This window comes from Leucoraja erinacea, chromosome 23, assembly GCF_028641065.1.
Source record: "Leucoraja erinacea ecotype New England chromosome 23, Leri_hhj_1, whole genome shotgun sequence".
NCBI classification, from domain to species: domain Eukaryota; kingdom Metazoa; phylum Chordata; class Chondrichthyes; order Rajiformes; family Rajidae; genus Leucoraja; species Leucoraja erinaceus.
Genome location: NC_073399.1, coordinates 18,081,323 through 18,097,585, shown reverse-complemented (window position 1 = coordinate 18,097,585; position 16,263 = coordinate 18,081,323). Strand labels below are relative to the sequence as shown.

At 44.9% G+C, this 16,263-nt stretch overlaps 1 protein-coding gene across 1 annotated transcript in view; it reads left to right on the top strand.

Moving 5' to 3' along the window:
• pkd1b (polycystic kidney disease 1b) overlaps positions 1–16,263 on the top strand; it is an 84,517-nt gene that overhangs the window by 54,701 nt on the left and 13,553 nt on the right. Inside the window, exons 29-37 of the mRNA XM_055653989.1 lie at positions 917–1,137; positions 2,264–2,384; positions 3,077–3,228; positions 4,743–4,945; positions 6,129–6,323; positions 7,221–7,375; positions 8,833–8,945; positions 12,588–12,729; positions 13,373–13,498. Of these exons, the coding sequence (XP_055509964.1) occupies positions 917–1,137; positions 2,264–2,384; positions 3,077–3,228; positions 4,743–4,945; positions 6,129–6,323; positions 7,221–7,375; positions 8,833–8,945; positions 12,588–12,729; positions 13,373–13,498 (1,428 nt within the window). The remainder of the gene's footprint in view (positions 1–916; positions 1,138–2,263; positions 2,385–3,076; positions 3,229–4,742; positions 4,946–6,128; positions 6,324–7,220; positions 7,376–8,832; positions 8,946–12,587; positions 12,730–13,372; positions 13,499–16,263) is intronic.

Sequence of the window (16,263 nt, the reverse complement as noted above, 5' to 3'; positions counted from 1 at the left end):
AATTTCTACCTCCATGTATTGGTTGAGGATGTTGCAATGGCATTGATGAGCAAGTAGCTGTTTCACACTGTGGGCCTGACCTCAGCCACAAGTGAGATGTTCAGAAGATCAGATCAGGAGTAGAATTACGCCACTCGACCCATCAAGTCTACTCCGCCATTCAATCCTGGCAAATATATCTCTCCTAACCCTATTCTCCTGCCTTCTTTCCATAACCACTGAAACATGTTCAAAGGTGTTGCGCCCAATCTGAGTGCAACAGCAGAATAGGATAATTGAGAGTAGAAACAAAGAACTGCAGATGCTGATTAATACCAAAGATAGACACAAAGGCTGGAGTACCTCAGCGGGTCAGGCAGCATCTCTAGTGAAAAAGGATGGGTGGCGTTTTGGTTCAGGACCCTTCTTCAGTCAATTGAGGTTGGGTGATAAATGTTAGCTCATCAACCATGATCAGATCCCATAAAATGAATACATTTCAAACCATTAACCCCCAAACTAACCTCACTCAATACAGTGAAGATAGACACAAAATGCTGGAGTAACTCAGCAGGTCAGGCAGCATCTCGGGCTGCTGGGATGCTGCCTGACCCACTGAATTACTCCAGCATTTTGTATCTATCCTTGGTGTAAACCAGCATCTGTAGTTCCTTCTTACTCACTCAATGCAGTCTTCTCGTATTTCTGTTTGTGTGACCTCACTGTACAAATAATGGATACTATCATCTTTTATAATCATATTAATGGCTTTTGGATAACTGAAAGATGAGGAAGATGCTATAAATGTAATTCAGAAATGTGTGGATTGTATCCCTCCTTAAAACTGAGTATCAGCTGCAACTGTTGCTGGACTGTATGAATTATATGCCACTGTTTCAGTGAGTGCTCTGCTCTCTCTCCTTCTTCAAAACTGTAGCCTTTTGAACAGTTGGCCATCGTATGACAGTCTTTTCAACATCCCCGATCTCTTGAACCAGGATTCCTTCCTAAGTCAGAATAAAGTATTGAAGAGGAAGAAACCTTTGATGAAAAGGGGGAGTAAGGCCTTTTCATCTTCAGATGAAGATTCACTCTCCTTTTCCATTTCAGACTCCTTTGACAGCAGGAGTTTGAAGCACCATCAACTGACAGCATCAGGTAAGTGAAAGTTATCTTGTTCGATAATTGGGATCGTTGGCATTGGTGGATGGCTGAGAGGCAGAGGGAGTGAGTCCTCATCTCTGGGAGGTTGTGGGCTGTATTTCCCTGTGGCTATCAAACTATACAACTACTGCCCCTTCTGTCGTGGGGTAGACTGACTCCCCTTCTTCCACCCCCCCCCTCCCTTAAAACCTGTTTGGAAACAGATTCCCAATGGGAGAGCCTATCCCATAATAACTCAACGTAGAGAACGAGCATTGGGCTTGCCATGGGGAACTTTCAATCCATTCACCAGCAGTGGATGGAAGCCCATGCCTTAAACTGCCCACTCTCCCACTCCACCTGCAGCCAAGTCATCAGGTTCTATCAGCCTAGAACTAGAGTGGAACCAGGTCATCATCCATCCCGAGAGATGCTGATGAACCAGGGGCGCCTTAGCTTTGGATTTCCTTCACTAAACCTTCCTGTATTTCTATCGCTGTTAAGATCCTTTTTAAAATCTTTGTTTTCTGGTATCCTACTCGTCTACCTCATCTTTTGGGCTGATAACACCATGGACACTTTATCACATTAAGAAAGCCATTAAAAAAAAAGCATGCAATTTTGTGTATACTGCCACATTTTAGTTTAGTTTAGTGCAGTTTACAGATATAGTGTGGAAACAGGCCCTTTGGCCCACCGAGTCCACCCTGACCATGATCGCCCATGCACTGGTTCTTTCCTACACACAAGGGGCAATTTACAGAAGCTAATTCAAGCTACAAATCCGCACGTCTTTGTAATGTGGGAGAAAACCGGAGCATCCGGAGAAAACCCACGTGGTCACAGGGAGAACGAATGAACTCTACACAGACAGCACCTGCGGTCAGGATCGAACCCACGTCCCTGTGACGCCTATACGTGATAGAGAAATCAATCCAACACTGCCTTCACTTCCCAAAATACCAGTGGGAATCCTTGCCCCGATTAGGACTACAACAAAAGTACATTCACCACTTGTTTTCCCGATCATCAGGAGCATGGGCCATATGAGCAACCTCTGTTCACCCTGACATGAATTAGTCCATGTTATCTTGCAGTGCAATTATGCCCCAGTTTAGTGATTCTTATGTTTCATTCCCAGATGAAGATCTCATGCTGAACATTGCAGCAGAGGCAATCTATAACGACAAGTCATCAGACCAGGTGACTTCTGACAGTGGACATTTCTCTCCAAGGACAGAGATAGACCTTGTCTCTGAGAAGTACGTATAGCTCATCATCAGCACTTTGATCAGTGAAGTTGTATTGATAATAGAAGCTTGGATCTACCATTTGGTCTCTCTCACCTGCTCTGTCATTCAACATGGTTTACCTTTCAAAAACAGCCACTATTGTTGCAACTAACTTAATCAACAGTTTAACCCAGTCAGGAGGTTACAAGGCCCAAGTGCTCTTCTTTGAACAATAACTAGGAACAGCAGATGCTGGTTTACCAAAGAAAGACACAAAATGCTGGAGTAACTCAGCAGATTAGGCAGCGTCTCTGGGGAACATGGATAGGTGATATTTCAGGTTGGGACCCTTCTTCAGACTAATTGCAGCGAGGGTGGGAAAGAAAGCTGGAAGAGATGAGGGGCAGGACAAAGCATGGTCAGTAATAGGTGAACACAGGCAAGAATTTATTTTAAGAGACAGATTGCCATCTACTATTAACATGCATGACTCATCTTCTGCCTGATCAGTAGAACACACCAGGGGTATGGGATGAAGAAACAGAGCCTTGCATTCCAATGCTGTATTTTACTGAGGTGAACCAACATATGTCACTTGAATGAGGTTCCGAGAGGAATTTGGAGTAGCATTGGTGACAGGGCCAGCGTAGATCAATGGCAGTGTTGATAAGTTCATGGGTATCAATGTTTGGTAATGTGGCCTGTCTTTTACTTTGCTGTAGTTTGGACAGCTCTCTCGGTACCTGGTCTGACTGTGGAGAGAGGAAGCCGCATCAGTCGCCTTCGTTCATTTCATCAAGAGGAATGGCCAGCAGCTTCCTGACTAGCTTGGAGGCTACCATCACACGGGGCTCTGCCTCATCCACTCGCATTGGTGAGGGAGCTTACACCTACCCACCCAAAGCACTTTTAGTATTTACTACTTTAGTTTAGTGATACAGTGCGAAAACAGGCCCTTTGGCCCACCGAGTCTGTGCCGATGCAGCAATCCCTGCACATTAACATTGTCCTACACACTGGAGACAATTTGTAATTGTAAAAAGCCAACTAACCTACAAACCTGTATGTCTTTGGTGTGTGGGAGGAAACCAGAGCACCCAGAAAAAACCCACGCAGGTCTTGGGGAGAACGTACAAACTCTGTTTCCTATGTCTTATTATCTTATGAAGCATGATCTGGCAATACCAAATTTAGCACCTGCATCCTCTTATTAAAAGGCATTTTAATCGCAAAATAATAATTCTGTACTGATTAAAAACTGGAGATGCTGCAGTCAGGTTGGATTGAGCAAACGTAGGTTAATGTTTCACAGTGACCTTGCTGTGTTACCACATTTCAATTACCCACGTTTTATTACGGGTTTATAATAATGTTTTTGTTTGTGAATTGAGAGGGCATGTGTGTTGGTCCATGCCAACAGACAGATTTGGTTCACCTCAAAGATGCTTCCCCCAAGTATTGGTCCTAAACTGGAATAGCTGAGAGTTATCTTGTCAGTGTAGCAAAATCCCACTAAACAGACCAGTCAGTCACTGCAGAGTCTGAGTTTACAAACCCTTGCCCAATCCCCTGTGATATATTTACCTTTTAATTCTTTCCACTGTCACTTGCCATATGCACTTGCTATTCTTCACATGGGTGCCTTGAGAATGTGCTAACAGCATGTTCAAACCTGGATAGGATCACAGTCCAGCTACATTCAATATCTGGATGCACACATAACTACTCACACTGATCAGAAATCAAGAGCAGGATCCAAGTCCAACTATTGTTCCACGACAGCTACAAATAAAGATGTCACTGCCATTCTCCGCCTGATTTATCTGTGTTGTGTGGGAAATTTAGCTATATTTTTACCTAGTTATTGTTTAGTGCTTGTAAAGGTGTGGAGAGAGATAATTCTGCTGCAAACTTGGTTTGATGTGCAAGTAGAGACACACTCAAGTGACTATCCCCAGTGAGGCTATAATAATGACTCCAAAGTTGTTGGTGAACGATAGGGGTACCTCACCAAGAAGCATTCCAGGATGTTGTCCCCAAGATGTAGCAGACACTGGGTGACAGTCAAAGGCCCCAGGTTTTGTTTGAACTAGCAGTGTCCCATAGACAGAATTGCTGCTCTCAACATCGCACCCCCTCACAGTCTGGGCAATCATGTATACAATGCTTGTTCTGTGCATTGCAGCATGGAGAATTCATCCTCAAACACACATTCTGTTCCTCTGTGGATTCGGAGAGTTTATCCTAATTAGCCACCAGCAGTGTATTTTGCATCATTGGCTGCATTAAATGGATGGGATCATTGAGAATGCACTATTAATTGTAGGTTTAACTGTACAAACTGGCTCTAATACAAAGTCCCGATGTCTTGTTCATTATTTCTTACAGGAATCTCCAAGAGCCCAAGGAAATGGCTCTTCCCTCATTCAGTCCTCTATGTAACGTACCTCCTGTGCTTTATGCTCATTGCTGCATGTATCAGTCTGACTATCTCCTATGGCATGTTATTCCCAAACCATGTGGTGCTCATGTGGCTGATTTCTGCCTCCTTCTCCTTTCTGACCTCATTTTTCTTGCTGGAACCTCTGAAGGTAAGCTCGCCCTATTCCGAAAATGCCAAAACATTGAGTAGTAACCGGTGTGACCACTATGTTGGTATTTCATTTCAGGCATATGTGGATAAGGGTTACTTGGGTCAGTTGCCAGCAGTGATCCAATCTAAACTGAGTTTGGTTCTTTTCAATCCAAGTTTCAACTGGAATAAATCTAGCTTGTTGGCCTCGTGCAGGGAGGTCACAATGTAGTTTGCAGAGAATTGGGTCAAATATCATGAGATTAGAACAGTTGAAGAGTAATCTATATTATCACAGGGCAGCAAATTCTTCTAGACGTTGCATGAACAACTGCATAATCGGTTCCCAATTCATTGTCCACCTAGACTGTGCTCTCCTTCCTGACTGACCCCCTCCATTGTTATCATGTTGCATTAGCTTCAGCTGCTAAATTTGCTCACAGGTGACCAGTTTACCTTGTATAAGTTGACCAAGGCATTGACCAATTTACTATTCCCTTGTGAGCCATTAATTTTTTTTTTAGTGTAGAGATACAAACGTGGAGATAAGCCCTTCGGCCCACCGAGTCTGTGCTGACCAGCAATCCCTGTACACTAGCACTATCACACACACACACACACGCACACTAGGGACAAGTAACAATTTTACTGAAGTCAATTTACCGACAAACCTGTACTTCTTTGGAGTGTGGGAAGAAACCAAACCACCCGGAGAAAACCCAAACAGGTCACGGGGAAAACCCACGCAGTCACAGGGGGAACATACAAACTCTGTACAGACAGCACCCATAGTCATGATTGAATCCAGGTCTCTGGTGCTCTAACTCTACTCTAACTAACTCTAACTCTACTGCTGCACCACCGTGCCATGCCGTCTGGTGAGAATTTATTTCCTGTTTATCCATTTGAGAGTCAAGAGGATTATTCAGCAATAATTATACTTTTCTATGTATGGTTAATCCCAATAATGCCCAAAACCAAAGTAATTATTCCATTACAGTCAACATCTTCCCTTGAGAATAATATTAAGCTCAAAAAATGTGTAAGGAACTGCCCAATGTTTGCAGAGGAAGTTGGAATGAGCTCCCAGATTGTAGAGGGTTACATGTACATTTTGGCTGTTTTAACCAGTGAACTCCATATATGTTGATTTGCAAAAAGAAGGAAGTTAATTTGATTTTCTGTAATTGAATCCCATGTAGGTGTTGTGCGAAGCCCTAATCCTTGCTCTGATTACCAAGCCGGTGGATCCTGATGAGGATGATAAACTGGTCGAAGAACCTTTAGTTACGATAACCTCAGAAAGAATTGGTAAAGTCCGAGCACCATACGGCTACAGTCTCCTTCAAGCTAAAGAGGAAGCACGGAAAGTGAGAGCATTGTACACAATGATGAAGGTACAAGGTTTGCAATTCACACACAAGGCCACAACTAAATCTGATTGAGATGTTTAATGTGCAGCAGAACTCATCGGTACGCAAATCTACTGAGTATATTCCACGTGTAAATAGAATTTTGGACACCAAAGGTATCAGGATATACTGAAATAGAACATCTTTGACATTGAAGGGCTGTTTGGTGTGTTCCTGTTTCTGCTCCAGCTTTTTATAAAACTAATTCCCCTGGTGTGCAAATTTGAAGGAAGCAGAGAGTGTATTATATGGAAAAGTGTGAAGTCGTCTATTCTGGTTAAGCTGACATGCAGGTATCGTAAGCGATGAGGAATACAAATGGGTTTATTGCAAGAGGATTTGTCTCAGGATAACGATGTTTTACTGAAATTATGTAGGGCCTTGGTGAAATCACTCCAGGAATATTGTTTGCAAATCCAACCTCCCGAATGGAGAAAATACATTATATTACGAATTTTGAAACCGGGGGGGGGGGGGGGGGGGGGGGGGGGGGGGGGGGGGGGTGGAATAGCAGATGAGGGGGGGGGGGGGGGGGGGGGAGGGAATGCAGGTGGGGTACGGAAGAGGGAAGTGGGGGGTGGGGATGAGAGGCTAATAGGACTAGCTCAGGCAAATTGGACTAGCGCAGATAGGCAAGTGTGTCGACATGGGTTGTTGGGCCAAAGGGCTTGGTTCTGTGCTATATAACTCTATAATTTGAAAGGCAGAGGGAAATGAAGCAAAGTTCCAGATTGTCAAGCCTGTATGGATGGATAGATTGCATTGAATCTAACTAGCTAGACTAACTAGGAACTAACTAGATAAGCCTTGGATGTATTAATGGTAAAAGGACCTGGAATGTCTCTATTTGATGTGCTCAGACTGAGATTCCTTCCTCTCTAGAACTGTATTGTGCACATGCTCTTCCTACTGGTGGTGCTCATCATCAACTACCAGGGATGTACTCAAAACACCAACGCACGATTTCTGCACACCGCCATTCGACAGTCTGTTGTTGGCAGGACTCCACATACACCCAAAGTTGCTGCTATTTGGAGGTCAGTGATCTGGAGCATTTCAAGAGCTGGAATCCACTTTTATCTCTGAATAACACAGTCTTTTTTTAGTTTAGTTTATTGTCACGTGTACCGAAGTTTTGTTGCATGCTAACCAGCCAGCGGAAAGACAATACATGTTTATAATCGAGCCATCCACTGTGTACAGATCCATGGTAGCGAAGATTGTGGCCAAATGATTTCAGAACCCATTTTGAGAACTCCATCGAGACCAAGTCCACACCGACCAGCGAATAACACGTACTCCACTCGAGGGTCAATTTACAATTTTTACCAAAGCCAATTATCCTTCAAACCTGTAGGTTTTTGTAGTGTGGGAGAAAACCAGTGCACCTGGGGAAAGTCCACACGGTCCTTAGGAGAACATACAAACCCCTTACAGACAGGACCCGTAGTCAGGATCGAAACCTGGTCTTTGGCGCTGTAAGGCAGCAACTCTACTGCTGCGCCACCCAGCTTGGTGCAGGGAACAGAGACGAACATTTTTGGATCATTGTGATTTCTCCTGAGGCAGAAGTGACCTGTACAAGAGGGATACAAATAGGTTAAGTTAATGGGCAAGAAATTGCTCGGTTGAGAATATTGTAGGAAAATAAGGTTATCCGGTGAAGGAGTGAATGAAAAATCAGATTGTTATTCCAATCACATGCGGTTACAAAACATTGTGATAGGATGTGATGTGGGAGTTATGTTACAACAATTAGCAAGATTTATAAAGGACCTGTCCCACTTGGGTGACTTTTTAGGCGAGTGCAGGAGACTCTGCGCTCGCCACATGGTCACCACATATTCGCTGGTGGTCTCTGGTGAGTCTCTTTCATGGTCAAGAGGTGAGCATAATGTGAGCACGAGTTTTCAGAACCAAGGAACCAAGGAAAACCGACCGGTAATGTTAAATGCACGTCAAACTTCACAGCTGTGTATCTCTGGCTTATTAATAGTTGTCTGGCTTCTTAAAAGTGTCTCCACTCCTTCTTTCCCCCCCCCCCCCCCCCCCCCTTCTTCTCCCCCCACCCCCCTCCCCGCTCTTTAAAGGACTTACCGTATACTGTGCTAGCCGCCTTTAACCTTCCTGTTCATCGCGGTGTGTGTCTGTATCACCTTGGCTTCGCACCATGTGAATTTCAGACAGCGCTCCCCCACTTACCCTGGCCCCTGCCTTTGCGATATGTTTCCGTGTTTTGATGCAATGTTACAGGACACCAAGTCTGCACCTGGAGTGTTCCAATAAGATTTGGTCTTCATATTTAACGAATGATACCTATTGGAAGCAGTGCAAAGAAAGCTCATGAGGTTAACTCCTGGATTGAAGGGATTAATCTATGTAGAGTTGTGTAAATTGAGTCTATACCCATTGGGTTTAGAAGAATGAGAAATGATTGACTGATTCCTGTTCCAGTTTCACATATTTGGTGCCCAAAGATTTAGTTTGTTCACAGGCCAACTGATACCTGGCAGTGGATAGGAAGGACATTACTGCCTCACTTGTACAATAACTCTAGGCTGACGCTGCTTGGAGTTCCACAGCTACGACAAGTCCGGTTACAAGAGGGTAAGTACATGAACAGCTGGAGTAGTCTTGTTTCAGAATCAACCCATGGGGGGTTGGCTGCAGTTAAAGACTAATGCACATCTTCCAGCTGAACTGAAGTGAACTGTAGCGATTTCTCGTTTTGCAAAGATTGGGACATGGGTTGCTGCAACTGTGGTGAGCTGAGGTATATTACTTGGTCCCTGGACAAAGTAACTGCCAGTGCAGATGGGAGACCCTATTAGCTGCAGGAGCATGCAAGTAAGGGGACAGAACTATCCCACTGGGTACTGGTTAATCGCAATAGGATTGGGTGACGAGGAGGTGGAAATGGGATTGCTGGTTGGTATCTAATGTGCACATCTGAAAGAGTGGTGAAGACAAAACATTAAGACCGAGGAAGCAACTGTAAGTATGTGCGTTGATACTGCAGCAAGTAGTTCTTTTGTTGGCTGGGGCGCGCCACTGAATTATCTCAACCATGCTCCAGTGAGATGGAGCAAAGCGGCATTGAACAGATTTGTTTCTGGGGGATGTGGGGAAAGGTTGGGGTGGGGGTAGAAGGAGCTTCAACCTACAGAGGAAGTAGCCAGCAGAGGCAGTTGAATCCAGTTAGCTTCTCATGGGTCATATGCAGGTACAGATTGGACATTCATTTCAAGTGAGGGGATTTTTTTTTTGAAGGATTGTAGGATTAGACAGGGAGAAGATCGAAGAGCCACTCACACTTCAGGGGTGCACTGACCTCACCAAAAGGACAACTAGTCAGGTGGCCATGGGAAGCTTCCGGAAATCCTCAGTTAGCGGCCACTGGCAGACCAGGGCTCCATAGAAACATAGAAAATAGGTGCAGGAGGAGGCCATTCGGCTCTTTGAGCCAGCACCACCATTCATTGTGATCATGGCTGATCGTCCCCAATCAATAACCCGTGCCTGCTTTCTCCCCATAATCTCTTGATTCCACTAGTCCCCAGAGCTCTATCTAACTCTCTCTTAAATCCATCCAGTGATTTGGCCTCCACTGCCCTCTGTGGCAGGGAATTTCACAAATTCACAACTCTCTGGATGAATGTTTTTTCTCACCTCAGTCTTAAATGGCCTCCCCTTTATTCTAAGATTGTGGCCCCTGGTTCTGAACTCGCCCAACATTGGGAACATTTTTCCTGCATCTAGCTTGTTCGGTTCTTTTATAATTTTATATGTTTCTTTAAGATATCCCCTCATCCTTCCAAACTCTAATAATAATACATTTTATTTTTTGGGCGCCTTTCAGAAATCTCAAGGACACCTTACAGAGATTAACAAGAATAATAAAACATATAATCAGAATAAAATAAATAATAAAAACATCACAGAGACACAAATTAAAAACAGAATTCAGTCCAAAAACAAAAAAATCAAAAACACAGTGTGAAGAGAGAGCAGCGGCAGCTAAAGCGCGCCAGCGTCCACTCTCCCTTCCGACAGCCATCTTGGACCCAGACTAACAGGTTTACTTAACAAAAACATTTTACTTTACAAAAAAATCATCCCCCCACAATGGTTACCACGGTGAGGGAAGGCACAATGTCCAGTCCCCATCCCCAGTTCACCCAAAGTCAGGCCTATTGAGGCCACCGCAATTGCCTCTACGGAGGCCCGATGTTCCTGGCCGTTCTCACCGGGTGGTGTTGACCCGGCGTCGGGAGAGTCCTCTCAGCGGCTGGACCACCTGGAACGGCCGCTTCCTGACTGGGGACCGCGGCTTCCGAAGCCGACAAGGCCGCGCCGGTTTGGAGCACCCAGGCTCCCGATGTTAAAGTCCACAGACCCGCAGCCCGGAGGTGTTGATCTCGGCGGTCACAGCTCACCGGAGCTCCAGCGCGTCGATCCAGCGCGGCGACCCAGGCAAGGCATCGCCCGCTCCGCTCCACGATAGCGCTCCAGCGCTGTGCCGCCACCGAAGCCGAGGTGCTGGGCGGTCCCCGCCAGGAAACGGCGCTCCAAGCCCGCTGGTAGGCCACGAGGACGGGTCGACGGGCAGCCCGGAGAAAAAGCTGCCTCACCGACCAGGTAGGGACCTAGAAGTAGAATTGCCCCCTACCCCCCACATTAAAAAGTCAATTTCTCCAACGGACGAAACACAGGACTTACTCAAAACTTTTTAAAAAAGCGAATTAAACGGACGGCTGCTGGTTAGCAGCCATTCCCCAAGATGGCTCCTCCTCCGATCCTCTAGTGAATACAAGCCTCGTCTTTTCAATCTTTCCTCACATGACAGTCCCGCCATCTCAGGGATCAATCTCGTGAACCTACGCTGCACTGCTTCAATCACAAGGATGTCCTTCCTCAAATTAGGAGACCAAAACTGTACACAATACTCCAGATGTGGTCTTACCAGAGCCCTATACAACTGGAGAAGAACCTCTTTACTCCTATACTGAAATCCTCTGGTTATGAAGGCCAACATTCCATTAGCTTTCTTCACTGCCTGCTGTACCTGCACGCCAACTTTCCGTGACCGGTGTACAAGGACACCCAGGTCTCGCTGTACCTCCCCCTTATCAAACCTCATTGAGATAATAATCTGCCCCCTTGTTTTTTGCCGCAAAAATGGATAACCTCACATTTTTCTATATTATACTGCATCTGCCACACATCTGCCCACTCTCTCAACCTGTCCAGGTCACCCTGCAACCTCCTAACATCCTCTTCGTAGTTCACACTGTCACCCAGCTTTGTGTCAAACTTGCTAGTGTTGCTCCTAATTCCCTCTTCCAAATCATTAATATATATGGTAAACAGTTGTGGCCCCAACACCGAGTCTTGCGGCACTCCACTCACCACTGCCTGCCATTCTGAAAAGGACCCGTTCACTCCTATTCTTTGCTTTCTGTCTACCAACGAATTTTCTATCCACGTCAACACCCTACCCTCAATACCATGTGCTCTAATTTTAGTCACCAGTCTCCCGTGCGGGACCTTATCAAAGGCTTTCTGAAAGTCTAGATACACTACATCCACTGGCTCCCCACTGGCTCGCATTCTCAAAAAATTCCAAAAGATTAGGCAAGCATGATTTTCCTTTCATAAATCCATGCTGACTTGGACTAATCCTTTTACTGCTAACCAAATGCCCCATTATTACCTCTTTAATAATTGACTCCAGCATCTTTCCCACCACCGAAGTCAGGCTAACTGGTCTGTAATTCCCCGTTTTTTCTCTCGCTCCTTTCTTGAAAAGTGGGATAACATTAGCTATCCTCCAATCCACATGAACTGATCTTGAACCTATTGAACATTGGAAAATGATCACCAATGCGTCCACTATTTCGAGAGCCAGCTCCCTGAGGACCCTGGGATGCAGTCCAACAGGCACCGGGGGATTTATCATCCTTCAGTCCCATTAGCCTACCCAATACTGTTCCAGGCTTCAGTCAAATAGATTTGGCTACTGTCAGTGACTTGGGACAATGAGAGAAGGCTCTTTGAATGGGAATCAGTGATTCCAAACACTAATACCTTGGAGGTAGGTTATTTCAATGTAACAACTGAACCTGATGAGACAAATTTTCCACTGAGCAATTTCTTTCTATTTTACAAGAGCACGATGTCATTATAATATAAGTTCTCAACAGTGATGAAAATAAAACTATCCAATTCTCCATTATGTACCTATCTCAGGTCAATGGTCCCCATGGGCTTATAGAATATTCTCTTGCATTGATCCTGATGTTTTCTGCAGCCATTATAATTCGCTAAACAACAAAACAATGAACGGGAGTATCAATCACACTTTGGCTTATTCGTCTGCAAACTTTACAGGGTAAGAGGAACATTTACTATTGATGGTACTGCTTTTTCAGCATGCTTTGTCTAAAGTTTATAGTCACTCTTGGTGTATAGTGGTAGTTCAGTTGATGCCTGCAGAAGCACATGAATAGAAAAAGCATTAAAGGGATGATTGTAGCGTTGTAAACAGAGTGGTGCATTACTGACAGTGCTGCTGTGCAGGGTACCTGGGCCAAAGGGTCCACCACCCCCATTGCATTGGGCTGTATGCTGGCGAACTGGTGCATTTCCACTCTGTGGCTCAGTGTGGATGGGCTGGCACTGTGTAGGCCAGGCTGGGCGGTGAGAGTGCCCGGCACTGAGATATGGGGCTCAGGACCACACTCTGGATGGCAGGATGAGTACAGCCATGGATGGGGAACTGGCTGGAACACCTGTCCCAAGTGTGGGCAGACTGGCTTCAGTTCAGTTTAGTTTATTGTCACGTGTACCGAAGTACAGTGAAAAGCTTTTGTTGCGTGTTAACCAACCAGTGAAAAGGCAATGCATGATTACAATCGAGCCATTCGCAGTGTACAGAATTAAGGAATACTCAGGGAGTTCAGACAGGGTAATTGATGGCATTGTAAATTCTGGCTGAAAACAAGCAGTGTTGTGTTTGTTTCTTTGCTCTGCAGTGCATGGTACACTGGAGAGGTGAAGACCCACAGCAGTGACCAATATACGCTGGAACTTGGGAATAACTCGGAAGAAAGCAGTTCAATTTTGAAGGACTTGTACCAGGACGGCTGGATGGATGCAATGTGAGTGAAAGAAATAACTCGTACCTAGTGGGCAAAAGTAGATTGATATATCATGAGAGCATAGAAATGTGGGGCTGTGACTACACAAGCGGGTGCCAGGAGACAATTAGCAGATGACGGTGAGGGCTCTGGATGGAAGTTCTCTTGGTATAAGGAAGCAGCAGATTAGAAGATTCCAATTTTGGCTCGGGTGTATTGAGGATATGGACTCCTCATCAGAGAAATGCCTGCACTGGTGGAAATGCTGCAGGTTGCATCCCTGGAGTAGGGAAGGGTGGAATATGGAAATTAAAATCTTAGTGAATTGACTGGTAATTTGGAGGAAGGGATCCATGCTGAAGATTTGATGGTAAGGCATGAGGGACATCATAGTATTATCAGATTATTATCTAAATGGTGGCCGACTAGGAAAAGGGGAGATGCAGCGAGACCTGGGTGTCATGGTACACCAGTCATTGAAAGTAGGCATGCATGTGCAGCAGGCAGTGAAGAAAGCAAATGGTATATTAGCTTTCATAGCAAAAGGATTTGAGTATAGGAGCAGGGAGGTTCTACTGCAGTTGTACAGGGTCTTGGTGAGACCACACCTGGAGTATTGCGTACAGTTTTGGTCTCCAAATCTGAGGAAGGACATTATTGCCATAGAGGGAGTGCAGAGAAGGTTCACCAGACTGATTCCTGGGATGTCAGGACTGTCTTATGAAGAAAGACTGGATAGACTTGGTTTATACTCTCTAGAATTTAGGAGATTGAGAGGGGATCTTATAGAAACTTACAAAATTCTTAAGGGGTTGGACAGGCTAGATGCAGGAAGATTGCTCCCGATGTTGGGGAAGTCCAGGACAAGGGGTCACAGCTTAAGGATAAGGGGGAAATCCTTTAAAACCGAGATGAGAAGAACTTTTTTTCACACAGAGAGTGGTGAATCTCTGGAACTCTCTGCCACAGAGGGTAGTCGAGGCCAGTTCATTGGCTATATTTAAGAGGGAGTTAGATGTGGCCCTTGTGGCTAAGGGGATCAGAGGGTATCGAGAGAAGGCAGGTACGGGATACTGAGTTGGATGATCAGCCATGATCATATTGAATGGCGGTGCAGGCTCGAATGGCCTACTCCTGCACCTAATTTCTATGTTTCTATGTTTCTATAGTCAAAGATCTATCAGTGGGATATATAGTTTAGATCAGAGTCTGGGAAAGGTGTTGTTAATCCATTAGTTCACAGTTTTCTGCATGTCCATCCTCAGTAACCTTTGCCCTAGACAGAAGATTCCATTAATTCTGGTTTATTTGCGACGATGAAACATCTATTCTCTTCCAAGGTTCATGATGTCTCTTGAACTTACAATATGAATAGGATCAACATTAAGTTTCAGCATAGTCAGAAATAGAATCGTAGAGTTTTACTGCACAGAGACATGTAATTGATGGTCAGTGTGGACTCGGTGGGCCGAGTGGCCTGTTTCCGTGCTGTATCTCTAAATGAAACTAAACTGCACAAACTTGTCTGTGCTGATCAAGGAGCGTTCCTGAGCTAGTCCCATGTGCCTGCATTTGGACCAAACATTTCCTATCAATGTCCAAATATCTTTAAAACATTGTAATTGCAAATAAAAATGAGAAAATGTGAACATTCTGAGGATGTTAGCAGCCTCTGTGAAGCTAGAAACAATTAATGTTTCAGGTTCTGATGAAGATGAAGAGACTTCCAGGTTGAGATTAAAGAACATTGGCTTGAAACATATGCTTTCTCTCCCTCTCCGTAAATGCTGCCTGACTTGTTAACTTTCTCCAGCGGTTTCAGTTTTTGTTTTGGATTGTTTTGCTTCTCCAATTATTTATGTTATCTCAATATATTCAGACTGCACTTAAATTCTTAAGTAGCTCTGCACTTAAATACTGTCTCTGTGAACATCCTCAATATATCTGCAGTCATTGACTCATAGGGTTGTACAGTACAGACACAGAGGCTCTGGTCCTACCTCAGGGAGGTGAGAGACTGCTGTATGCTGTTTTACTGAGGCATGGCTCACACCTGCTTCAGGTGACTGCCATGCAATAGCAGGGCTTCTGAATTCACCTGATGGACCTTATGGCATCCTCTGGCAAGGTGAGAGAAAGTGCTCAGATGTGGTGGTCCTGGAATATCTAATGATAAAGTGCTGTCCCTATGACCTGCCGCAGGAATTCGCGTTGACTGTTCTGACTGTAATTTACATCCCACCTCATCCAACATGAAGCTTACACAGTATGTACTATCCACTGCTACCAAGAGCTCTGTAAAAAAGAATCCCAAAGCCTTGTCCATCATTGCCAGGAACTTCACAAGTTCATAAGTTATAGGAGTAGAATTAAGCCATTCGGCCCATCGAGTCTACTCTGCCATTCAATCTTGGCTGATCTCTGCCTCCTAATCCCATTTTCCTGCCTTCTCCCTAGAAGATTGAGGGGGGATCTTATAAAAACTTACAAAATTCTTAAGGGGTTGGACAGGCTAGATGCAGGAAGATTGTTCCCCATGTTGGGGAAGTCCAGAACAAGAGGTCGCAGTTTAAGGATAAGGGGGAAATCTTTTAGGACCGAGATGAGAAAAACATTTTTCACACAGAGAGTGGTGAATCTCTGGAAATCTCTGCCACAGAAGGTAGTTGAGGCCAGTTCATTGGCTATATTTAAGAGGGAGTTAGATGTGGCTCTTGTGGCTAAAGGGATCAGGGGGTATGGAGAGAAGGCAGGTACAGGATACTGAGTTGGATGATCAGCCATGA